At 37.3% G+C, this 26,489-nt stretch overlaps 1 protein-coding gene across 7 annotated transcripts; it reads left to right on the forward strand.

The window, feature by feature from the left end:
* The first annotated feature begins 3,703 nt into the window (after window positions 1-3,703).
* LOC136239650 (histone lysine acetyltransferase CREBBP-like) lies at window positions 3,704-26,489 on the forward strand. Of its 7 annotated transcripts, none has more exons than XM_066030429.1 (15): window positions 3,704-3,969; window positions 5,703-5,838; window positions 11,801-11,883; window positions 11,929-12,211; window positions 12,399-12,506; window positions 12,630-12,734; window positions 14,422-14,509; window positions 14,611-14,728; window positions 14,836-14,932; window positions 20,378-20,460; window positions 20,524-20,681; window positions 20,736-20,809; window positions 21,194-21,298; window positions 22,857-22,967; window positions 26,346-26,489. In XM_066030429.1, the coding sequence occupies exons 2-15, from the start codon at window positions 5,721-5,723 to the stop codon at window positions 26,396-26,398; spliced, it is 1,584 nt and encodes a 527-aa protein (XP_065886501.1). In that variant the 5' UTR covers window positions 3,704-3,969; window positions 5,703-5,720; the 3' UTR covers window positions 26,399-26,489. The 7 variants fall into 7 exon arrangements, with proteins under 7 accessions (XP_065886501.1, XP_065886499.1, XP_065886500.1 ...); XM_066030430.1 differs by lacking the exon at window positions 3,704-3,969 and adding exons at window positions 10,723-10,805; window positions 10,850-11,058 and having other exon boundaries at window positions 5,702-5,838; window positions 20,524-20,809; XM_066030427.1 differs by having other exon boundaries at window positions 20,524-20,809; window positions 26,349-26,489.

Below are 26,489 nucleotides of genomic sequence, written 5' to 3' on the forward strand. Positions count from 1 at the left end.
TCACCATCCAGTGGTGTCCGTGTTGGAACATTTTGGTATCCTGTGGACACTTCAGTTTTTACAATCAGAACACTATAAGATTAAAGCCTACCAAACTCTGGGACTTCTCCACCATACTTTTAAGACAAACAATATCCAAGTGAAAAGCAATTATACACATCCCTATATATATAGTCAGATCTCAGTTGCTCTAATAATTGTTCTTTGGAGACCACAATTAATCAAACAATTCCTATACCACTAATAGCTCAATAATGTTTCTAGTAGTAGCTAAAGTGCCTTATCTGATCATTTTAACATCCATCAACATATAAAATTTTCCGAAAGTTCTAGCTACATATACAAGATCCGGAAATTCCTGCAAGTTAGTCCACTCCAAATCATCTTCTGTACATCAGCATTTCTTCAGTATAGAATTGTCAGACTGTATCTTTTTCAATTCATCAACTTAAGCAAGAGAGAGAAAACCATCACTGTTGATGAATAACATAGTCAAGATACAAAAGTAACTAGTAAGTGCATGAGTGAGTCCTTGGATACACACTTCCATGGATAAGGTAATAAAATGCTCCACAAGTAGATGTGGTAAGGAAAAATACACTACAATAAATAAGAGAATTAAAGCAGTCAACGTTCAAGATTCCCTGTTTTGGGAAATTTCTTGCCATGAAAATTCTTCTTGAAGAAGACATTGCAACACCAGCAGCTGAGTCAAAAATCCGTCTGCAGGTTGATTTAGTGGCCTTGATCTAATTTTGAATAATTATAGTGAACAAATATAACAAAGGTGATGGCAGATAATGGCGAGGATAATGGCCTACGTAAAACGCTTAGTTCAATTGTATCATAAAAACAATTAAGCAACCATTTTATAGCTAAACTATCCCTGGGAAGAATTCTTAACTTGCACTTTTCATATTGTCCGTCCCTGTTATCAATGCTCATGCTGCAGTTCTTCAAGTTTCAACTTCCACACAATTAGCTATTCATAACTCTGATCAATGACTCAACACAATTTACTTGTAATTCACTCATGCACACACCAGAGCTCCCTTTCGGATTGATATCTTGCCAAAACTATCCTTCTTTGAGGGGGTTGAATACCGTGAAAAATTCAATATACCCTGATAGAATGCTCAAACACCCTAATAGAACAGTCAAAAAGCTTCATAAAATGTGTTCATAAAGTATAGTCAAAAAACGGGAAAAAATTGCTAACAGCGGGAAGCAAATCACCAACCTCTTACTTGAGAGTTGGGTTGGTGTATTACCACTGTACTACCAAGTGTTTCCCAGGCCTGTGAGCAAAGGTTATCCAGCAGTATTCAACTATCCCTCTAGGGACCTGTAGGGAGGCAACAAGTTGGCACAAGGAGTCAGAAACCTGAACCTGAAAACTATGTTGAATGCAGAAAAAAAAACAAAAAAAAACCCAGACCTGGTGGTGAGTTGACAGGGGCGGAGTTTCTGAGGTTTCCAGAAACTGGTCAAGTATATTCAGACAATCAGAATTGATTTTGCATTGATTTGCAAAGATATCAAAGGTTTAGATCAAAGTACTCTAATAGAACAGTCATATCACATTTATATTTATAGTTTATACCTGTACCAAAAATTGCTCAGAGCATTTAAGACCTGAATTTTTCCTGGGTGCATGCCCTCAGATCCCCATGCAGAATGGCATCCATGTCGCTTGTATGCTTCAAACTTAACAGCTTCACCTCATCACTCTTTAGCATGCTCCTGATTATGAAGCAAGCATAAGCAGCTATATCAACTTTTAAGATATTTTTTGGAGAGATTGTTACCAGATTTGATCTCAGAATACATAATTTTCAAAACTTTCCTTGGGGGGACATGCCCCCATGAAGATTTAAGTGTGCATGTAATAGAAAATTTGGAAACCTGTCACCAAAATTCCTGGAGCCACCCTTGGTTGATCCACAGACAGCTTGCTATATTTATAATGCTGTATGCCAATCAACATTGCCAAAAGTGTTTTTATTAACTACAAATAGCTAGCCTGCTTTGACTAAAAAAAGTTGTTGGTTAATTGAAAAGCTTCACTTGACTCCTGTAAATTAATTCCGGTGAACTTTGAGATATTCAACTGTAAAAACTAAAATGGCTACAGCTTTTGGGGGGCACAGCTCCCTAGACCCCAAGATTCTATACTCTGGTCAGCCCCACCTCACATCAACTACTTCTTCCGCCACTGCACACACCGTATGTACAGCTGTAGCCTTATAAGTTGTTTTTCGGGATACAGGACCGCCTAGTCCTGCAGACTTTCTGCTGTGAAATTTTACTGATAAAAGGGACACAACAACAACAATAACAATAATTAATGCATGTACTTCCAGTTAGGAGACTTTCAGGGCTGGCTTTAGCATCCTTGACCCTAGACAAAATGAAATTTGGATTTTATGGCTGAGTAGATGGTATTCATGCAAATCTTAGAAGTGCTTACCATAACATACTGCATTCTAAGCTTTCTTTTAAACACCACATTGATGCCACTTGTCAAAAGGCAAACCGCACACTCGCCTTTATTCGTCGAAATCTGAAATCCTGCATAAACAAGTGAACTGGATGCTTACAACATATTTATCAAACCAATCTTTAATTATGCTGCCACAGTTTGGACACCACACTCACAATGTCATATTAACAAACTTGAAGCTATTCAAAACCGAGCGGCACGCTTTATTGTCTCAGATTACAGAAGAACAAGTAGTGTATCAGCTATTAAGCATTCCTTAAATATCAGTGAAATCAGTACAATGCCAACATGAAGAATTACGATTACTAATGTTTTTTTAAAATCTTACATGGTCTTGCTGAACTAGAAATGCAATTATATTACACCTGCAATCAGTACTACACGTGGAAATAGTATCAAATTTGTCCAGCCATCAGCTCAAGTTGATTCTTATAAATTCAGTTTCTTCTCCCAATCAATTCACTTGTGGAACAAGTTACAAATTGACAGTACTATTACCTTTAATGACTTCAGATCTCTAATTATGTTGTAGATATTGTACCATACTCATATATTTTGAGTTGTACAATTAACAAATACAAACGTAAATAAACAAAAGGAACTGCCTGAGTGTGAATGCAATCAGCTCTATGAATAGCATTTTAACAAATAAATTCATCGATAATCAGTCTAAAAGTTTGAGGCTGCCTACTCAGCTTATTGCCCGTTATTGCCTATTGGTAAGGCCGGCTCTGGAGACTTTGTTCCACTCTTCAGTTGCTGAGTACCAAGTTTTGACATACAATCCCTCGGCGAGCCTAGCGGACTGAAACCATGGTTGTTACTATAGTCTGGTCTGGTGACGACATACCAGGGAGCCTACGGAACTTGTACTCGAATATCTATGGTATGGTTATAGGTGCTACCGTTGGGCTACCCTTGCTGGTCAAAATAACTCGTGAACGGCATATTCAATCTCCGCAAAATTTCCGGTAAGGTAAATGCGGGTATTTCCGGACAGCGTACAATTCCGGACACTTTTGTACCTTTATTAAGCTAGCCGAGGAACGAAACAACGGATTGCCTTGAAATTTCTGCTGTGAATAGCTATTCTTATAGGGATTATAAAAATCGAAAAGTGTGTTCTAGTTGATTCATTCTTGGGTGCTATACACGAAGTGTCCGGAATTGTGCGCTGTCCGGAAATACCCGCATTTACCTTACTCGAATATCTCAAAGTGGCAGGGTAATTCCCTAGTCAGTAATTCGAAACCGAAAATTGAAACACTGGTCATGATCGTTGAGTGAAGTACTGCTGTTCGATAATACGTACCGGTGTTTGAGGAGTACGTGGTAAACGATAGGTTCTACTGTTTCGCGCATAACTCGCAGTGTACCGGCTGGTGTGATTTACTTTCAACTTTGTACCCAGAGACTCGGAGAGGCCAAAGGCTGTTGTCCAAACCGGAAGTCTGTGCATTGTTGTGGTGAGGAATTATAAGAAAATGTGTTCGATAAATGGTGAACCCGCCTTGTCTAGTCTTATGCACCTATCAATGTCACGCCCCACCTACCCCGGGTATCACTCTTTTCACCCTATTTCATAACCCTACAGAACTTAGACAAAAAACGGTGAACCAAAAAGGCGAAAAAAAAGTGCAATAATGAAGGGGGATCGAACCCAGGATCCTAGTGTGATGGTCCAGTGTTCTACCGATTATGCTACCGCTGCTAGCTCCCTTGATTCCCTTCTTTTGTATCTTATAAATGTGACTAACGAAATAAGCTGTATATAGTAAGAAGAACCTAACCCTAAAGGTGAAGAAAAAACCAAAGCTGAACTCTAACCCTAACGCTAACACTACTAGACGCTTCCCCTAAAGTCTACTACTCGCCGCAACTACTGGACGCATCCCCTTAAGTCGACTACTCGCGGCAACTACTAGATGCGTGCCCTAAAGTCGAAGAGAGAGAGCAACAACTACAGTAGGAAGTCTGGATGTTTTTGAGCTTAATATTACGTAAGGGTTATGAAAGGTGGTGAAAAGAGTAAAACCCACCTACCCCAGGTTGGGCAGCAGGTGGGGATTTGTAGGGGATTTGTCACCCAAGCTCGTCCCCAGGGTAGGGGCATTTGCAACACGAATATCCGTACTTTTCCACACTGTTGTGATTCCCGGGATAATTAGTAGGGGATTCGTAACTCAAAGTTGTCCCCAGGGATGGGAAATTTGCATTCTCGCATTTGCAAATCCCCAACAATCCCCACCTCTGGGGTAGGTGGGGCTTGACATTGATAGGTCTAATAGACCTATACTTTTCTTTTGTGTGTGGGCGTACCCACACACAAAAGAACAGATAGTGGTCTGGAATGTGATACTGGTCATGGTCCTTAAAATATTATTTGTCCATAAACATACAGAAAGTTGTTGAAGTACGGTGGAACCTCTATTACGGACGTTTTGGGACCCAGCTCACTTTTTGCTGTAAGATAGAGGTTTTCCTCTTTCAGAGGTAAAAAATGTATTAACCACACCTGTTGGGACCAAAATTTTTGTCCTTATTATGGAGGCTTTGTCTATTGTGTCCTTAATTCAGGGAGATTGTTAAGAGAGGTTCCACCACTTTAGGTGAAATACCTCACCACTTTAGGTGAAATACCTTTGGTACAGTTAGCAATAGGATGAAGAATTGACAAAGCAAAAGGTGTCGAGACCCCAAAACATTCCACAACTAGTGGAATGAATGCCTACCACTGTAATTTGATAACAGTAATAGTGAAAACGAAACTGTCAAGATAAATTTGAAAAGAAACTGTCAAGATAAATTTGAAAAGAACAATGTAGAGTTAGTGAGATCATAGATGGTATTATACCTCCGAAGGTATATACTATCTATGGTGAGATATGGCCACTCAAAGTCTGTCTGTATCCGTAATGATGAATCCCACTGGCGGTACAGGCATTGCCAGCTGTTCCTATGGAAATTATCTATGCTTCTAGTAAAACTAAAAGTTAAGTATATAGCTATCAATGTCAGTTGTTCTTATTCAACAGGCTGGTAGCTAGTTACACTACAGCTGGTTGTTAAGAGTCCCTGAAGAAGTTTGAACACTAAAGCATCTCAAGTTGAATCATTTTCCTGTTTTCTAATTGGTCTCTGTCACGCCTTCCAGTGCAAACTAGTAAAGTTGTTATTGTTATATATTTTTACTGTACAGAAAACATCTGGGCATAAGATGAGCAGCAGAATTACACGTAGAAAAAGAAAAGGCAATGCTCAGACAAAGATAACTGAAGGTGACAAAGGTACTGCAGTAGGTGCTAAGCATCTGAAGCTTGATAAGGCAAAAACTGGTAAGTAAGGGAACTGGTGAAGAATCCAAGAGATAGTCTGGCATACCTGACCAATGTACAAAGTGCAAGTGTCTGGTGATAGCCATATTACACACCTGAGCCAGTTGTATGAAAACTAGTGCATCCAATTGAATCTGTCAGTGATCAATTAACATGGTTTTACAACATGATTGCTGCTGTGGCCGCTTTGAATTAATTCACACATGCCGTACAATTAAAACATGTTGGCAGGTAACAGTATAGTAGTGTCCTCTTCCCTAGTGAGTTTGTTATATCAAGTTCAAATGCTGTGTGTAGCTAACTGGAAATTGTGCATATATTTTTGCACACATTTTCAAATTATTTGCATTTCATGGGTGTAACTAATCACTGGACTGACTTATTTTTTGGTTTTTACACATTCTGAGATGGTTTTATGAGTCCTGCTAGCCAAGTGCTTTCAGAAAACTTGTAGTCTGCTACTAAAATGATGAGTGTGAGGAATGGAGTAAGCAAAAACTGACTTCTCACTACTTGTTATGCTCTACAGCATTTATATACTTCTTAGTATTGTGTTTTGGAGATTGTAATATATAGCAATAGCTAACCAAAAATCATTTTATTATATTTGTACTACCTGTGATACACTGTATCCTTGAACTAAATAGCTCAGACCCCTGGGACACAACCTTTCCTTCCTAGGACAATCTATTGTAGTTAAATTCATTCCTACATGCAATATACAAACTCATTACACACCTGTAGGCTTTTTCTGCTATCATGATTAGTTCTTACATGTGCTGGTTGGCATACTATAATATGTGACCAAATTTATTAGCATTGTACAAGCTTGTTACTACATCCAAGATGTTATCGTTGGTTAACCATAACTAGCACATTCCCTGCAGCATACTGATAAGGAGTATGGGTATATGCACTGTAGAAGAACATAATAAATACTTGTAGAGGTGAAATCACTAGAAGTCAGTTTTTGCTTACTCCACTCCTCACGCTCATCATTTTAGTAGCAGACTGCAAGTTTTCTGAAGGCCCTTGGCTAGCAGGACTCAATAAAAGCAACCATAGAATGTGTAAAACCAAAAAATATGTCAGTCCAGTGATTAGTTACACCCGCATTTCATTTACATAAGTGTTCAATGTGGCTGTCACCAGACCCTTGTACTTCTCACATGTGCCAGATTACGGAAGAAGTTCCAAGGATTCCACCCCTCCCGTGTTTTTGACAGGCTACAGCATTAAGAGTTTTGTGAAACCAAAATCAGTACAGTGGAACCTCAGTTATCCGAACCCCTTGGGACCAGGGGTGGTCCATAAGTCTGAAAAATCTGTATCTCTGAAACTGTATAAATAACATTAAAATAGCATAATCAAAATTTATAAAAATATCAGTATTTCAACTACCCTAATAGAACAGTCACCACTCTAATAGAGCAGTCATTTCCGTAATCTGGTTAACCAAGAATCCAGATAAATGGGTCCAGATAACTGAGGTTCCACTGTATTTGATATATTATTTCAAGCAACCGTTGTGTGCTTATCAATGTCATGTCTTACCTAACTATTCCAGTCAGTATATTACCTAGGAGTGTAGTGTGTACTGTAAGTCAAGTAGAGGGTGCGGATTTGTATATAGGGAATTTGTCATCCAAAGGGTTGGAGCATTTTCAACTACCGTATTGAGCATAACCGTGTTGTATAGTGGTTCCCTGGGTAAATTGCTAAAATATGATATTTGATATTTATAGCTGTGAAGTTGTCCCCAGCTGTGGGGGAATTTGTCATGTAGCTTTATGAATTGTTAGCTCTGCCCTACAGCACTATAGGGAATTTTGATGGAATTATAATACAACCAAGTACTAAGAATAATACGAAATGTGGTTGAACTTATAACTTATATCATAAATTAATAATTAAATTAATGAATTAATGTTTGAGAAAACTACTAGGCCTAAGGCTTCACACTCACCGGAATGCAATCTATAGACACAAGAGTATAATAACACCTGGTGAGTGAAATGGTACAGCAATTCTATTTTATGCTGATCAGAACAACTAACATAATTTCTATAGCAGGAACGTGTTCACTATGGTTTGGTATAACCCTAACCCTAAAGTGTTTGCTATGGTTTGCTCATTGTTCCAAGAGAGATGAAGGACCCTATGGAGATGACACGCAGATGTACAACAGGTTATTCAGGTTACATGTGTTTTATTGCAGCTGGTTGTTTACAGATTACTTATTAAATACCGCTAATGCTGAGTTTCGCTAGCTCATAAGCCTGATGAAGAGAGGGTGCTTGCAAGATAATGTAAGAAGACTCTCTTTACTATACAATTGAGATGCTCTAAATATAGCGGTCACTTAACTGTTACAGTAGTAGAGCATGTGTTTTTAATTACTCACTCTTTGGTTAGCTACCCTGCAGTTCATAAGTTTAAATCACTAAAGTAATTAAGTCCTGTGTATTCATCTTGCAGACTTGCTTAGTTTGTGTACTCTAATAGTAGGGATGTCAAACTAGGGCTAAAACGATCATGGTGTTTTAGCAATTGAGTACTCCCTAGAGTTATTGATCGGGTACTTGCAAATACTAGCCACTTGTAGGCATACCCATATGACATGTTTTATAAGTAACAACAATGATACACACACTGTATTAAAATACTGATGTTAGTGTTCCTGACAAGAGATTATGCCAATCAAAACTCTATAGCTTTCATTATGTCACTCCCTTATGGCAAATGCATCATTTGTGTGATCTTAACTAGTACTCGAGTATCAATTTTACTATCCGAGTACCAAAATCCTTAATGAGTACTCAAGCATTTGCAATATTTATTTCAGCCCTATGTCAAACTCCACAAAATTATGGAATTTTCTTCCGAAAATTTCATGGCACAATCCTGCAGACAGTTTAGGCATGCACTACATTTTTTTCATTTCGTAGTGATGACCTGGTCAAGGTAGTGCTCTTCTGGTGAGATTAGAGTAGCTAGTAAACTCCAATCCCGCCTAGAAAATGTATGGAAGATAATAGCAGGCTAGTTTTGTCGATCACCACCTAGAACAGTGTTCCAGTTTATCAATGGGGTGGTTTTCAGTCAGTACAAAATGTAGCTTGAACATCTGTATTAGTATCATTGACATTTGGCAATGGTACACAATTGATAGTACAAAGTGACGTAATCCCCCATACGTCACTTGTTTTTGTTTTGTGTCATGGCTACCAATGGCGCTCAATAGAGAAGTCTTGAGAACCACCTATTTGCTAATAAAAAAGCAAATGTGGCAAACCTATGTACAGTATATTTAATGTTCAGTATTTTTTGAGCTGTACAAGATGCTGTGGCTAAAACATACATTGTCATACTTTTAAATCCATCCAACATACCTACTAATAGAGTGATCACTTACCCTAAATATATCATAGTCAGTTTCAAACCCTTAATTCTGTTGTAGCAGTGACATCTATGGTTACCAGCATGCTGATCTATGTAGGTGTAATACACTTACATAATACTGTAATATGTTTGTAGTTTGTATTGCACCACTGGAAGTAGTTATTGTTTGTATTGTTCTTGTGTGCTGGCTACACACCGTATATGCCTTGCCCTGTTGTTAGGTTGTCCCATTGGTACATGTACTTGATTGTATGTGACCCGGTCTTAGTAATAGTAGTAATATCAAACGGTACGGTTGTACCGTTTAAGTAGGGATCCAGGTGAAATGTTTGCGCGTTGCCCAAAATTCTGCCTTAAAAATCATCTTAGAGATATCTTACGAGATGAAAATCACCTTTACGGAAGAGTACTAGTCCATATAATACGTAAAACAGCATTAAATACAACAAAACACTTACAGGTGGCCAGATACAGAATTTTTAAAAATTGCCAAAACTTGAATTTTAGCCTGACTGACTGACCACAGTCGCAAGCCTAGAGGCCAAACAAAGCAGTGCACGGACACCATTTTACGTCACAATGACAAACTCACCAGTGGGATGTGCCTTTTGGGGTTCTGACGAGTGTGTGCCCACTGCGCCTTGTCTTATTCTTTTATCTTCAATCAGACTGCTTGTCTTCTTCATCCAATGAAACCATATCGAGGCATTAATTTTCCGTATCAACACTTTTCTTTAAGCAGCATAATAGACGCCACAAGATTATTTAAGGCGCTTAGACTACACTACTGTATGGAGGTACCGGTACTACGTAGTTTTCACGATAGACCACAAGATCACGCCCATTCTTCATTCTACGCATTATCAATCTATCGATTGAAACCACGATGACACACCCCTTTTACGCTAGCTGTATTTCAGTGACTACACACCTTCAAGTTGGAAGGCTGACTCGAGATGCTCTAATAATCGATCGAAACCACACCCCTTTTTGGCAAGCACACATCTTTACAGGCTGGCTCAAGACAGCAGTCACCCTAATAGAACAGTCACATGTTTATAGCTAGCTGTATGCCTTAACAAAATACTAAACAAACTAGTATATTAAAAATTACTAATTTAAAAATAAAGTAGGGATCCAGGCGATAAAAAATTGTGAAACAAGAGATGAACGATGGTAGTTATTACAGCATAGCTCGGTGGAAAATCCCTACTTTGGCATTGAACACAAAATAATTGCTATACCATGCCAAAGTAGGGATTTCCCACCGAGCTATGCTGTAATAGCTACCATCGTTCATCTCTTGTTTCACTACTTTTTATCGCTTGGATCCCTACTTTATTTTTAAATTTATAACTTTTAATATACTAGTAACAATTAGTATGAATTGGTCAGCTTTGAATTGTAGCTGATGAGGCTGGTACCTGGTGGGTAAGGATGACTCACCTTAGCAAATCCACTGTCTTACTATAACCACTGTAGTAGATATGAGCACATCTGATAGCGGTGATAATTAAAAGTTAAAGATACAACATGAAATCCAAAAGCAACACAAGGAGAGAAAGGTGGAAATTACAACAGATGTTACCTAATTAATGTGTACATACAGTCTTTAGGAGTGGATGTTTAGATCATGATTTTCCAGTTCCTGGGATAACTGGATGCTTTGCACACTATTGTCATGTAACATGGTAAAACTTTTCTTGTAAGCAGTGTTGTTCTTTGAGTTGATACTAGTGTTTTTTTTGTTTCTGATGGGCTACGATAGTTGCAGAAGACAGTAGAAGGTTTTGCAAGACCATGATGTGATGTACATGCGTGCGTGTGTGTGTGTGTGCGTGTGTGTGTGTGTGTGTGTGTGTGTGTGTGTGTGTGTGTGTGTGTGTGTGTGTGTGTGTGTGTGTGTGTGTGTGTGTGTGTGTGTGTGCAAAGGTTGTAGTGTTGAATTAACAATGTAGGACTGTTTAATTCACTGGTCTAGTGATATGTAACTGTTTTGTTTGTGCCCAATCTGTTTATATCATTTTGCATCTTTGTTGTGTTGTTAATTACTTTGCGGCTTTTGTTAAACACAAACAATGTAACTAAGCTCATAAGTCTATAGCAATTGTTGTGAAGTGTGGTTACTAAGTAGTTTAGCGTACTGGTTAGTGCTGAGCAGTATTAATTTTTAATAGATAATACTAGGCCTGTGTGATAATCGAAAATGTTTGATTATTATAGTTAGAAATATTATTGCGATAATGATTAATTCATAAACATTATTGACGATGATGCTCACATGAGTATTGATGCATGTGGTCACTGACAAATGGCTGATGACTTATTATACTGTAAATAGAATTTTAATTAATTTGACTATCATCCTATTCCCTGATTATTTCCCACCCATTATTCCCAAAAATAATTACTCCAGCATTTTCAGTGGGTACCTACAGCTAGATGAAGCAATATCTATGTACATTTTTTCACAAAAAACAAAGTTCATTTGTAGTATATAATAAAAAGTCGTTTACATTTACAGCCATGACTAGATATATCATTAATTTATCTGCTTTAGAAACATCAACTAACAACACCAATCTAGCCACTACTAGTGTTAGTCAAGATTCAACAGTTGCTTTGCAGTCATTCTCTCAGCAGGTAAGTATGCATGACTATTCTGTATCTTATGAATGTTGCCTTTAGGCTATGAATAGTGATGGAGTGACCAGCACTACTTCCACTTCTAATCCTAACTCAAAACAACCATCAGACAATGGTGGTGGACTCTCTGATGATTTGGAGAACTGCAATCTCGTAAAACAACAACAACTTCTTTTATTGCTGCATTCTCACAAGTGCCAGAGAAGAGGAGAGCAAGAGCAAGCAAATAACCCTGAGTACCAACCATGTAGATTGGCTCACTGTCGTACAATGAAAAATGTTCTCAACCACATGACAGAATGTACTGATGGTAAAGAATGCCAAGGTGTGTTTAACGAATAACTGTTGTAGACTTTGTGATTTTGTTTTTAAAGTGTTTACAAATAAGGGTCCAATTACAAATGGTTTCTGATCAATGGGAAACCCTATTAGCTATGTTAAAGATTTTGAAAATGTGGTGTGCTTTGATTGGGTTACTGATATACTTTTATGTCGTTTTGCCATCACTACAGTTCCCCATTGTTCGTCATTAAGGCACATCATTAAACATTGGAAAAATTGCACTCAAGTAAACTGTCCTGTGTGCTGTCAGCCATTAAAGAGTATAAGTGACAATAGAGGTGAGATAAATTTTAGTATGAGTGGTGTATAGTGTCTACATGTTTTGCTATATGTGTAACATGTTGTATTTGTATCTGTCTGTCTTTGTAGTTGTGTATATGGGTGTGGTACTTATATATTAGGTCAGTTTAGTGGTCCTGTGGCTAACACTAACCAAGATGGTGGTAGTATGGATGCAATGATGCCATCACCTTTATCACAAATGCAACCAGAATTCCAGCAGCCTGGTAGGTTATTTGTATTGGTCTTTCTCTCTTCCTTCTACCTCTCACTGTGTTCACGCACACACACACACACACACACACACACACACACACACACACACACACACACACACACACACACACACACACACACACACACACACACACACACACACACACACACACACACACACACACACACACACACACACACACACACACACACACACACACACACACACACACACACACACACACACACGGACGCACATACGCACACATACACGCACCCACGCACGCACACACACACATGCAAGTGTGTAAATGAGTCTATATTGTACTTATGTTAAAAAAAAAGCTTTGGTGCATGAAAAAAGAAATAACCAATTTTACATATATTACAAATGTGATACAGTGGAACCTCTAGTAATAAACTTTCTAAACTAAGAAGACAATAGAAAATGCTACCATAATAAGGGCAAAGATTTTGGTTTAATTATACGTGTATGTTTCTGATCTTACCAACTCCCCAATCATAGGGACAGACATAGTTGACATATACTGTAATTTCAGTTAGAAAATGGTATGCATAATATGCTCTGATCTTTGGAGGATAATGAGGTCTTTAAAATCCACTAAGAGACCTGCTAGCAGGTTCTAATGGTTAGAAACCTGCTAGCAGAAAATACCTCAAGCATCACAAATCTCACTTTGGTTTGCAATGCTCCCTCCAAGTATATTCAGGCTGATAGCCTGCAGTGGGTGACCAGTCACCCAGGCCAACATGTGGTTAGCCACTCTATTCATTTTATAGGCATACCTAAAGAGTTCGATTATGGGAGGTACAATCTAATGTTGTATGTATACATTTGTTATGATGAATGGATCGAGAAGTCCAGAAATATCACGGAAAAGTCTGTTTAGTGCCCATTTGTTTCTAAAGTGTTTTCAGGCTGTTTTTGTCTTCTATTAAACTATGGATGGACTTTACTAAGACCTAAATGGGTAAGCTCCTTGTAGAAGCGTTATTTTGCACTGCATGTAATGTAGGTGTTGTCCATATTAGAAATCGTGTCTGTTCTTCGTAGTACAGTAGCGTCACTGAAGGCACAATTTGTGACAACTCGTTCCCATCATATAAATCCACACAAGCTGCTTCTTTGACACACGTGTTCTGTACACTACTGTGACGCCATAGGCACTGGCTACCACTAACCCGGCTCAACATTATTGATCACTGCCATTTCCCAGCTGTGCCAGATCCAAGTCTAACTTGTGAAAGGAAGCGGTGTGAGCTTCGATTTTTCAACACTTGGACGAAAGCACATTCAGTCTTCCGTGATTATTTTAACACTGTGTGACGATTTTAGAGCATATAGCCCAATCCCACTATGACTCCTCCTATATTCCCATATATTGTACTTTGGGTGAAAAGATCACTATTAGAGTTTATCAATTGAGCACTGGTTGGTTTTCGTATTATAACTTAATTGTTTTTAATCCAATTTCTTCTCAATGACAAATCTTCTACAGGTATACATGGCAAATGTATCCTCTGGAATTCCTTTGATCTGAGGTGTGAGAGTGTTACATTGACACTTAAATTTGTATGTGGGTAGCACTGTAAATACCACTTTGGGTTTTAACTTAGTTAGGTAGTATAGTAAGTGTATCTATTAATAGAATGAATGTGTGTTTGTTGTAAATTTAGTACAGGGTCCTAACCAACCAATCCAAGGCACACAGTCATGGCACCAAGATGTCAGCCCTGATCTTAGACAGCACCTAGTTCGAAAGCTGTAAGTATCAACTGTCACATGCTTATATATATTGACCAGCAACTACAGCATATGATATTGTTGTTAATGTATTCTGTATTAATGGTTATTACGTGTTATAGGGTTACAACAATCTATCCAGTACAAGACCAGACAGACCTTCAGGATCGCAGGGTGATGAGTCTCATACAGTATGCTAAGAGGGTTGAGAAGAGCATGTTTGAAGTAGCTCGAAGCAGAGTGAGTTTATGTATAGTGTGTGTTTTTAATATATTGTCTGTGCTGTGTGTGTTGTGTTGCACAGTGTGTTTTTACATGAGTTTTTGTACTTTACATTATTATTTTAGGAGCAGTACTTTGAGTTACTAGCAGAAAAGATTTATAGGATTCAGAAAGAACTTCAAGAGAGAAGAGCAAGAGTACCAATGCAGGGAAGTAGTAAAGGTATAGTCCTCCTACCAATTCACTTGTTTGGTTTACTCCCCAATCTGAGGCTACATAGGCGTAGTAACCTGGGAGGAAAGGTGGGGGGGGGGGGCTCCAGGGCTGAAAAAAAAAGATCGAGATGCTCTAATAAAGCAGTCACGGTATTCAGAGAAGCAGTGTGAAGTTGTAAATGAGGATTTTGATGTGCTTTATCAGTGATACAATGTATATTTGGTGGAGAGCAGCCATTCTTAACAGTTATTGACATTTTTTACTCTTCAATACTGTGCCTACCAAACCTAGAGTCTAAAGCCCCCTATCTAAATATGCTATGCCTATGGTATAAAATAATCAACGGTTTATTTCCTCACAGAACAAAACAAGTTTATTTTCTTATAATGTCTACCATAGACAATATATTTTAGTTACTAGTATTTTAATTTAAATAGGGATCTATGCAAGAAACAAGAGATAAATGATGGTATTACAGCATAGCTCAATGGGAAGTCCTTACTTTGGCGTTGAACAAAATAATTGTTATAGCTAATGTGCCAAAGTAGGGACTTTCCCACTGAGCTATGCTGTAATACCATCATTCATCTCTATTTTTATTGCATAGATAGATCCCTAAAATAGAAATACTAGTTTGTTTAGTTTTTTGTTGTAGCACAGCTAACTACATTGTAACTTGTAACTGCTCTATTAGAATACCATACGTGACTGTTGTATTAGAGTATTTTTCGAGTCAGCCAAAGAGGTGTGCAGCTAGCTAGACCAATAAGAGGTGATAAGCAAATAGCTAGATTGTTAAAGGTCACCGTACTCTATCACTATTAGTCCACTTAGATCTTTATTTGATGGGTGTGGTTGTAAACCTATCGCGAATGGGATCCCAATCGCAAAGTTGCAGATATCTATCTAGTATACCTCTTATAGTAGCGCCATGACTGAAACCCTTCTGAAATCCAGCTCTGAAATAATTCTGTGGCATCTAAATATGCTGCTGAAAGAAAGTGTTGATACGAATACTGAAAATTTATGCCTTGTTATGGTTTTGTTGGATGAAGCGAGACTAAAATTCAAGTTTTGGCAATTTTTAAAAACATTCTATATCCGGCCACCTGTAAGTGTTTTATTATATTTAATGCTGTATTATATGGACTAGTACTATTCCATAAAGGTGATTTTTGTTGCGTTTGATAGTGAATTTATACATGTTCGTTTGTAAGTACTCGTTCAGTGATTCAATCTGTGAATTGGCCAGTAATTTGATAACTGGTAACATTTTAAAGGTATTAGCAATCATTGGAATGGACTGGTAAACTGGACTCATATTTGTTTTTATGGCATATTTGGATAACTGGCTGTACGTACATAGCTATTGCTACACTAAATGTAGAATATACAGGTGGACCTGTCATATTTGCACAGCCATGAAAGCTACCAACTAAATTTTGAGTGTAGTGTTAAAATGCATGCATAACGTGTACTTATCCATGCCAATACAACCGAGCTGTGAAAAAAAATGCAACCTTCAAAATAGCCAGGAAGGTGGCGGCAATGATGCTATAGCTAAATATGTGGATCAGAAACATCATAACACCTTTTATGGTGACTTAATTGGCAGTATTGGTTGGTGTAATCAAGTCCCAAAGTGCCTTCAGGGCGACCCAAAATGCTTCAAAAAAGTTGCTACAGATAAATAATTTTTATTGTAGTGGGAATTTTGTGTGCACTGTCAGCAAATAATAGGACTCAAAGGTAAAGTAAGTATCCTACATGTTTTGTACATCGAGACCGCCTGTTTATGTATCCTTTCCACACAGCTATAGTAAACTCTGAGTACTTTCTGGGGAAAAAACTACATGGTCTTTCATGTTAAGTCTTTCTTCATGTGCATGATCTATCTTATTACCACTTTGAAGCAAATTTGCTTCTTGCAGGTTCACTTGCCATTGATCTTCTGTTGTCTGGACATTGTGGCTGAATCAATCAGACAGCAGCCTTACAAAGGCAGTAATATTTAATTAAGCTGTTTGTTTATGGTTTGTGGCCACAAGCTTTACTTCAAGCCAACCAAAACAGTGAGGTTTGAACACCAGCCCACTCATTTATGAATGTGCAAAATGTATTTAAAACCATATTATCTGTTGCCTTTGACTTGTGGGATGTATGAAGTTTCATATTAATAGCTTAGAGACACTAGAAACAGTATGTTACATTATTTTAAAAGCTTACAACTGGGTACCAGTATATACATTCTTATGTTTTGGCAGTGCAAAATCTGTGTTGTATTGGCAGTTCAACAGTATCAAAAAATTTACCGGGAGCCCTGAGGTCCACTTCCAGGTAGTGTATAGCAATTCAATGAGGCCTGCCATATAGAGGGAAACTTTGGCGGGGGAAAACTTTGGCGAATTTGGCGATTCGTTACAAATTCGCCAAAGCTTAACCCGCCAATTACTCGTAGCGCTGGCGATTAGCTATAGATTGAGCTTGAATTCGCCAAAGTTTATTTCACCAAATGCAATTTAGCTTGTTATTTGTCAAAGTTTCCCCCCGCCAAAGTTTCCCTCTATACGGTATGTAGTCTGCCAGGACATTTACCATGAATGATTTTTATTAATAATTAGATTGTTGTAAAATAGCCACAGCTAAAATAACTATCAGCAAGGAATACCATGTGGGTTATACCAATGAGTAACTTGTCTAATCATCCTTTATGCTATTGTCCATTCAGCTTCTCTCAAAAATGCCATTCCTGGTTTAAAACAACTCCTTTGCCCAGTTTCTGGTTCTAGAATGTGTTAAACCCACCTAAGCCGAAAAGCATCTCTGCAATCAAATAGTCACTATTATGAAAAATATGGACAATTTCAGTTACAAAGCCATCACGTGCTACCACTCAACACTTTTTGCTGTCAGCAAATATGAATGGGACAGAAAGGAGGACACTGGTAAGTCCATGAAGAATGCATTGTACATACTGCGGTATGCCAAAAGGCACCAGTTGGGCCAAAGCGACGTCGAACAGTGAAAAAATCAAGCCTGTAGTTTTAGCCGTTATAGAGTTACGCTTGTCTGAAGGCATCAGTCAGTTACTGTCAGTAGAAAATTCTGTTAAATAAGTTGTTTTAAAAAACAATTCCATAGCAACTTGTTGAAAATGTTTTGGGTCAATCTGAAGGCTTGTTTGGGCTTAGTTATACTGCCTCATCATCGTCAGGAAAAATTGAGGCTGCTATTTGGGTGATGTTATCCTGTGGGCCATGCCTACTCCTTTGTGGTCCCTACTATATAGTTACTATCATACTGTATATGATAGTACAGGTTGAGCTGTCTACTTTGCACTACCTGTGCATTTTAACATAATAAGCAGGTATCATTTGCCAATCAATCTTGAAGGAGACAGCTGTTAGCTACATCATTGTGTTTAAATGAAAGTATGTACTCATCTGTTTTACAGTCAAACATTTCTTGCATGGCATGGTCTCCAGAGAGTCATATCATGGAGTATATTAATCGTACAGTACGTAATCTACATATATATAATAATCATGCATCCTAATACAAGTAATGGTCTTCCGAGTCAGCAAAATGAAGTGATTGTCTTTCTATTCCATCCATTGGTAGGCGATACATACACCCTGTATAACTGTAGCTGGTCAAAGCTGACATATTCTGGCATAGCTACACTGCTTTCTTTTGTGTGTGTGGAGGTGGGAGTGGTCTAACTACATAAGATTAGCATACTCTATATAACAAACAATAGCTAGTTGACCAATATTTGGTGAAAAAGGAAAAAAAAAATCAGTCCAGTAGTCCATTCCACCAGTCCAGTCCACTAGTCCAGTCCAGTGATTGTATACAGCCAGTTTCATCCTGTACTGTCTACTCAGAATTTGTATTGTGACCAGTCCATTGGCTAATCACATGGTAGTTGGCTTGAATTACTGCTGATAAAACATTAGCTATACAACTACACTGCAAATGCTTGGAGACTATGTGCACAAGTGTTTTATACATATATTAGAAATTTGAGAATGTCAGCAGGATCACAATCTGAAGGTTAACCAGAAACTCCAATTTCAAGGCTTTATATAAATTATAATGGCTTGCAATTGGTGCTAAAGCGTAAATGGTACTAAGCCAACAATTCCAATCTACATTGCAATGATTTTAGATTTTAAAAAAAGCTTGATATGCAGTGGTCTCCCATCCCTTTAAATCACCTTTGAGCTAAGATAGTTTACATTTGCAAGAAAAACTTTTTTGCATACATATAAATGGTTAGGTGTGTAAGGTTGATAGTAACGTAACAGGGATGTATTGTATTGACAGTCTAACACTGTTGGTGATACATTAAATGCCACATGGCATGGCACAATCTGCACAAACCAGATATAATGTTTTCATCTTTTCGTGGGAGATTATTGTGATCATTTACCAAATAACAAAGAAAAGTAGATCTGGTAGATGAAGGGGACACATGAAATTTGTTCCTATTGTTGTTTCTAGCATTTCTTTTTTTCATTCCATAATATTTCCTGGAGTGATTCCTGAAATACAGCAATTCACATCTGTATTCTCCTCCAACTATGTATACTAGCAAGCAAACAAATTGTTGCTTAGAAGATTGAAATACTCAAATAGAGCAGTCACATTACGTATGGAGGGAAACTTTGGCGTCATTTAAAATTTGGCGAATTTGGTGAATGACCATGAATTCACCAAATTTTCCACATCCAAATATTTTTGCTGGTGAAGAAAATAGCAAGCCAAGCCTCAGATTAATCAATTTTCTACTCGACCAAGGGCTACTGGGCCAGGCATCATGCTAGAGCAAGGCTTGCCTCAACTATACCTAACTAGGTAGCTAGCTATACTCAACTGGCTACTGTACACGTATCCTCAAACCTCACCTCGAAACGGGTGTGACAAGTAGCAAGTCCTACCATATTAAGTACGACATTCACTATTCCAGAGGGTGTAGATCTACTGTTAGTTGATAGCTGACTCCAGGCGCTGAAGAGTTGTGGCACTCCCAGTTCTCTCTTCAGACACAGCAATTAGTAATCTAATTAATTAAATAGGGCGTGCGCTTTAACTAATAATTCGCCAAATTTTATTTCACCAACAGCAATATTTTGCTTGATTCGCCAAATTTTTCCTCCTCCAAAGTTTTCCTCCGTACGGTATTATGTGGTAGGTGAATGCTCTATTAGAGTATCTTAATCTTTTCTTCCTAGTGGTGTCTCAAAAAGACTTTTGCATTATACTGCAAGTCATTGTTTCTGAAAATCAGCCTACTCCTGATTTTTATTTTTCTCAAACTTAGTCCAGCATATTCTGATGAGGCAATATTTGGCATAGTAACCACAAAAACACAGCTCATTTGCAGTGTATATTCAAAAAATTAATTTCCTTAACAGTTATAACTATAAACAATTTATCTGTTTTTAGAAACATCAGCTAACAACACTGATGTAGCCACTACTAGTGTTAGTCAAGACTCATCAGTTCTTTCGCAATTATTCTCTCAGCAGGTAAGTACTGCATGCATGACTATAATTCTGTATTGCTTGTATCTTATAAATGTTGCCCTTTAGGTTATGAATAGTGATGGAGGGACCAGTACAGCTTCCACTTTTAATCCTAACTCAGAACAACCATCAGACAATGGTGGTGGGCTCACCAATCCTCAGTCAGATCCAGAAAAGCACAAGCTTATACTACAACAACTTGTTCTATTGCTGCACGCTCACAAGTGCCAGAAAAAAGAGCGAGAGCAAGCAAATAACCCTGACTACCAACCATGTAGATTGCTCCATTGTCGTACAATGAAGAATGTTCTCAACCATATGACAGAATGTCCTGATGGTAAAACATGCCAAGGTGTGTTTAACCAATAACCGTTAGACTTAGTAATTGTTTTTCAAACATTTTGATAAACACTTGGTCTAATTACAAGTTGCTTCTATAAAATACATTTGGAAACCATATTGGCTGTATTAAAATAGATTTGAAAATGTGGAGTGCATTGATTAGTTACTAATATACTGTAATTTGCTTTATTTTCAATTTTCATGATACAAATTTTCATGTAGAAACTTAATATTTATGTGAATGACAGCTCTATTAGTCTTAAGAGTATTTTGATCTTCTGCAAAATTTTGCGTAAGACATTTTCATATAATTTTTGCATACAAAAATTATTGCATAACAAAAAAGAAGCAAATTACTTTTATGTACTATTATGCTGTGTTGCTATCACTACAGTTCCCCATTGTGCATCATCAAGACAGATCATTCAACACTGGAAGAATTGTAGTCGACCAAACTGTCCTGTGTGTCAGCCATTGAAGGGTAAAGGTGGCAATAGAGGTGAGCTACGTAAATCTAGAGTTTTAGTATGGGCCGGTGGTGTGTATTGTCTATATACTTTATCAGGAAAATATTTGCATAATTTGTTGTACCAGTGTACTTTTCTCATTGAAAAATAATGTGTGAAATAATGTACTTATAAAGAGATTTATGTTTTAAATATTCTGTTACACACAATACTCAAATTGATGAAACCCATGTACCATCTTATTCACCTGCTTGTGGAGAGTACATAAGAACATTTTTGTAGCCTAAAAGTAATGCTATGTTTATGCTACAAAGAAGAAACATAACACCTTGGTGGATTGCTGATTCATTGCGAACATGTTGAGTCGAATCCTAACTGTATAGACCAATGTACACACAAGATGTGCATGGCTGAGAATTTAAACACTTGTACTTTTAATTTCAGTATACTCATTTTCTTTGCTTTAACTACTGTCTGGTGATTAGTGCTCTGCAATATATCGGTAATACCGTTTATCGTGATAAATTATTGTAACCAATTATCATACCGTGACAGCGTTTGATAACCGATATATCAAAATACTGGTATACCGATAAATACCGGTATAGGATTGCTTTTAACCCAGCCTTTGGTGTTTAATTATCCAATTTGTTGATGGTTTAGCAGACACGCCCTAAACAAAACTTGAGGTTGTCACATTATAACACATGCTTACTTGTGCTGAACTATATAGTTTTTGGTTTTTGGGATGATACCGCTTCATACTAGGCCCAAGAAATGATGCAATAGTTACAATAACAAGCTAACTATATACCGCGATATTTTCCTGTTACTAATACCGTGTATTCAAATTTAAATACCGCCAAGCTCTACTGGTGATTACAAATAATCTTCTGTGACACATTCCTTAGACACTGTAGATAATACTAAAACAACTAAAAAAAATTTGAAAGTAATACAAATTTTACTGAGACGGTCACACATGTCTTAGTATGTGTGTAATGTATCGTGAGTGTGTGTATGTGTGTGTAAATGTTGTGTTGTGTTATGTACACTGTCCTTCTGACATGCTGTATAGGCAAATTTGGCGAGATGACTTTGATTCGCCAACAAAATTCTTGTCCAATTTTTAGTGAACTAAATAGAGAGACTGCAACAAGCATTCACCAAAATATTATCCACCATATTCTATCTCAAGTTAAAAATTGCCAATAATTATTTTATTGCAAAAAAAATTGTATTGCCCAGTACATTATGTGAGGTGTGCATACCTGTGTAGTCTTGCCTTTTATGTTATGTAGTGTATGTGGTCTGTGATTGTGTATAATCATGTATATACTTTTGGACTTTTCATCAGTTGACTTTTATATCTATAGGTCAAAGTACAAATAGAAATCAGCCAATTTGAAATATATAATATATATTTTGAATTGGCTGATTATACATATATATAGGACGTCTCATTTATATAATAGTAATTGACGTCTCATTTATATAATAGTAATTAATGTATACCAGTGATATACTTTTTGTTCCACTGAAGTATGCAAGTGATTGAAGTATATATTGTTGTTGCTATATGACTTGTAGGTCAGTTTAGTGGTGCTGTGTTTAATCCAAAACAAAGTAGTAGTGGTGTGGATATGATGATGCCGTCACCTTCATCACAGATGAGAGAACAACCAGAGTTCCAACAATCTGGTAAATTATTTGTATTGGTCTCTCTCTCTTCCTTCTACCCCTGTTCTCCTCTCTTACATGCATACGTACACATTATACTGTGCACTGCCTGTGTAAATTTTAAAAATGAAGCTACATATATATTTATAGAGTTTAGTCAGGATAGTTGAAACTGATTGATGCTGTGATGTTTCTGAAATCCTTTCTGGTAACCTACTAAAGGTCTGCTATGTTGTCTTGCAATTAATTCCCATAGAGCCCTATGACATATGGGAAGGTTATTCACAAAGTCTGTAGAGAGAGTCACTACATCTGTACCACTTCTGGTCAATGAGTCATAGCTTACCTGTCTGGAACTTTAATTCAGAATTTATTTCCTACATAGAAGCTGATTGCTCACTTGGGTGCATACAGATAAGCATAGCTACATAGTCTAAAAAATGAATAGGAAATTGTAATGCTGACAAAATCCACAAAGTATTATAAATCCCTATGTTGTCTTTTCTCCAAAGACATAATTGGATGTTAATTACTTTAAAGTTGTCATAATTTAAAGGGATCTATGTAATAAAAAGTAGTAAAACAAGAGATGAATGATGGTATTATAACATGGCTCGATGGGAAAGTCCCTACTTGGCATTGAACAAAATTATTGTTAATGTGCCAAAGTAGGGATTTTCCCACCGAGCTATGTGTGATACCATCATTCATCTCTTGTTTCACTACTTTTTATTGCATAGATTCCTACTTCATTTTTAAATTAACAATTTTTTAAATACTACTTTGTTTAGTTTTTCACAGCTAGTTACAGTGTTTAACTTGTGACTGTTCTATTAGAATATCATACATGCCTGTTGCATTAGAGTGACTGTTGTATTAGAGTATCTCGAGTCAACCAAGGGGTGTGCAGCTAGCTAGACTTACTCCCACAGACTCTAAGAACTTAATCCACCCAGTTTACTTTACTGCCGCACTTGAATGGACCTGATTATGACTTATAAAATTAGTATCAGTGCAAATGGGATCCCAACATGAAGTTGCAGATATCTAGCTAGTATACACTCCTATACCTCTTATAGTAGCACCAGAACTGAAGCGCTTCTGAAATCCAGCTCTGAAATAATTCTGTGGCGTCTAAATATGCTGCTAAAAGAAAGTATTGCCAATATGGAAAATCAATGCCTCAATATGGTTTCATTGGATGAAGAAGAACACAAGCAGCCTGATTGAAGATAAAAGAAAAGACAAGGCGCAGAGGGCGTACACTTGTCGGAACCCCAAAAGGCACATCCCAATGGTGAGTTCATTATTGTGGCGTAAAATGGTGGCTACGTTCTGCTTCGTTTTGGCCTCTAGGCTTGTGACTATGGTCAGGCAGTAAGTGAGGCAGGCAGACCAAATTTCAAGTTTTGGCAATTATTTTAAAATTCTATATCCAGTCACTGGTAAGTGTTTTCTTGTTTTTAATGCTGTATTTCATGTTAGATGGACTAATATTATTTCGTAAAGGTGATTTTCATGGCGTAAGATATCTCTAGGATGATTTTTGAAAGCAAGGCAGCGCGTGTCATCATTATTGGGGGATTCCCTACTTAAATAGTACTACCATACTGCTTGATACCACTCCAATGATACTCATTTTCAAGTCAAAATAGGGATGTGGTAAATCCATTCTTGTTTTGTGGCTTTGTCAGTGATCCTTATTCCCCTTTTTAAATTTCCAATTTTTATTCACTATAATTGCAATTTTGATAGAGCATTTTCTGCTTTGAAGATGAGAAACTGATGAAACAAATTGCAAATTGTGTGATGTACTTCTTATATGAACTAGGATTTGCATTAATAGAAACTTACATAGCTCTTAAATATGGTGCAAGTTTAGTTTATATTTTCAGGTGTGCTTGACTGTTTTATTAGAGTAATATACAACTTCTATCAGAGTATCAGACTTTTATGGCATGGACATCCACTTTACAGCAAAGCTTTGAGCACACATTAAGTTTCCTTTACATTTTATTTATATTTAATGCAACAGGTTGTAGGCAAATCCAACTCTGGGCACAGTCTTGTATGACTTCTTTGTAGCAATGGCAAGAAAAATTGCCTTGTTTGGGATGTTTTTACTTGAATTAAAAAAAGATACTCAGTTGCATGCAGACACACACCATATGTATTGTATCATAGTACTCATTAATGTAGGAATTGCCCTTAATTTCCTTATAGAAAAATTGTGCTGATGCTCGATGAATGCAGTGAATTCCACACCTCCTTGAGTCTGTAACATCATAAATTTGCTTCATTTTCATGCATTAATTGTGACCAGATTTTACAAAACCGTTTCAAATTGCACATCAGGCAAAATCAAACTAGTGGCGTTCGAGCGTTAATTGGATGGCTGCAGGTTCGAGGCTGCCTAGGTCCAGTCATGGATTTTTTCTCCTTTCTCCACCTTTTCAAACACACTTTCTGTAACAACTTTAAACAGGCTGTAGGACCATGTGTCCTACAGACCTTCAGCACTTGTGCTGTAAAGCCTTAATAAATAAATTTAAAAAAGAAAAAAAAAGAAATACACTATTGTACTACCAGATTACTACTGAAACTACTCAAGGCTGGTTTTAACAGACGTCTTTTCTGGGTGGTGTGGAGAGCTCGAATGGCAGTTTCAGGCACGATTTTTCTGTTGATTTTGTTGCATATCAGCCACTAAGATGCCAGCACAGCCCTGTAATCGTGGTCTGACTCCATTTTGAAGTCTATCTCTTGCCTCCCCTTTGTGAACACTCGTGATACTACTTCACTCATCCAACTGCTTAGATTTATTTTTATTTGATGGGAAACTCTACAAGCAGCTACAAGTACTGGAAGTGGTCTGAAAGGTAATAGATTGATGCACATCTTGTATAAATTTCATACATGCGCTTGCCATCCTTGGCGAGTTATGCTGACTTGAATTCTTTATCTCGAAACTTCTAATGTGCGATTTGGAACGTATTTCCGAAATTCAGTCACAATTCATAATAAAATTTTTTGTGTAAAAATATTTTCATATTATTATTATATTTGACTGCTCTATTAAAGTATTTTGGTCTTTGCTACAGTGGTAAAAGAGATTAAGAGCCATGCATATTTTTGATGCTTAATTTGTGACTTAGTTGAAAGCTGGCCAATACAGTATTAGCTAAAGGTAGTAAGCCACACAGTTATAAATGCTTGGAAGCTTTCTGTAGTTGTGTGAAAATTTTGTGTAAGAAATTTTGAATAATTTAATTTACGACACTAAATGAATTACTGTAAGCTGCAAACTGTCAACATGGGGATTATATACTGGCCTGGTATTTTTTCTGTATATTGATGTATCACAAACTGGTATTATAACAACTTATTTATGCAATTTAGCAGAAACTGTGATGAAGTCATTACTCACTACCATGAATCTTTTTTGGAAGTGATGATTGAAATTGATGACTAATGCTGTACCATTGTATGACATGTCCATGCATAGCTATATCACAATTTTCTATGTAAACTACATCAGCTTAA

The sequence above is a fragment of the Dysidea avara genome, chromosome 11 (assembly GCF_963678975.1).
Source record: "Dysidea avara chromosome 11, odDysAvar1.4, whole genome shotgun sequence".
NCBI lineage: Eukaryota > Metazoa > Porifera > Demospongiae > Dictyoceratida > Dysideidae > Dysidea > Dysidea avara.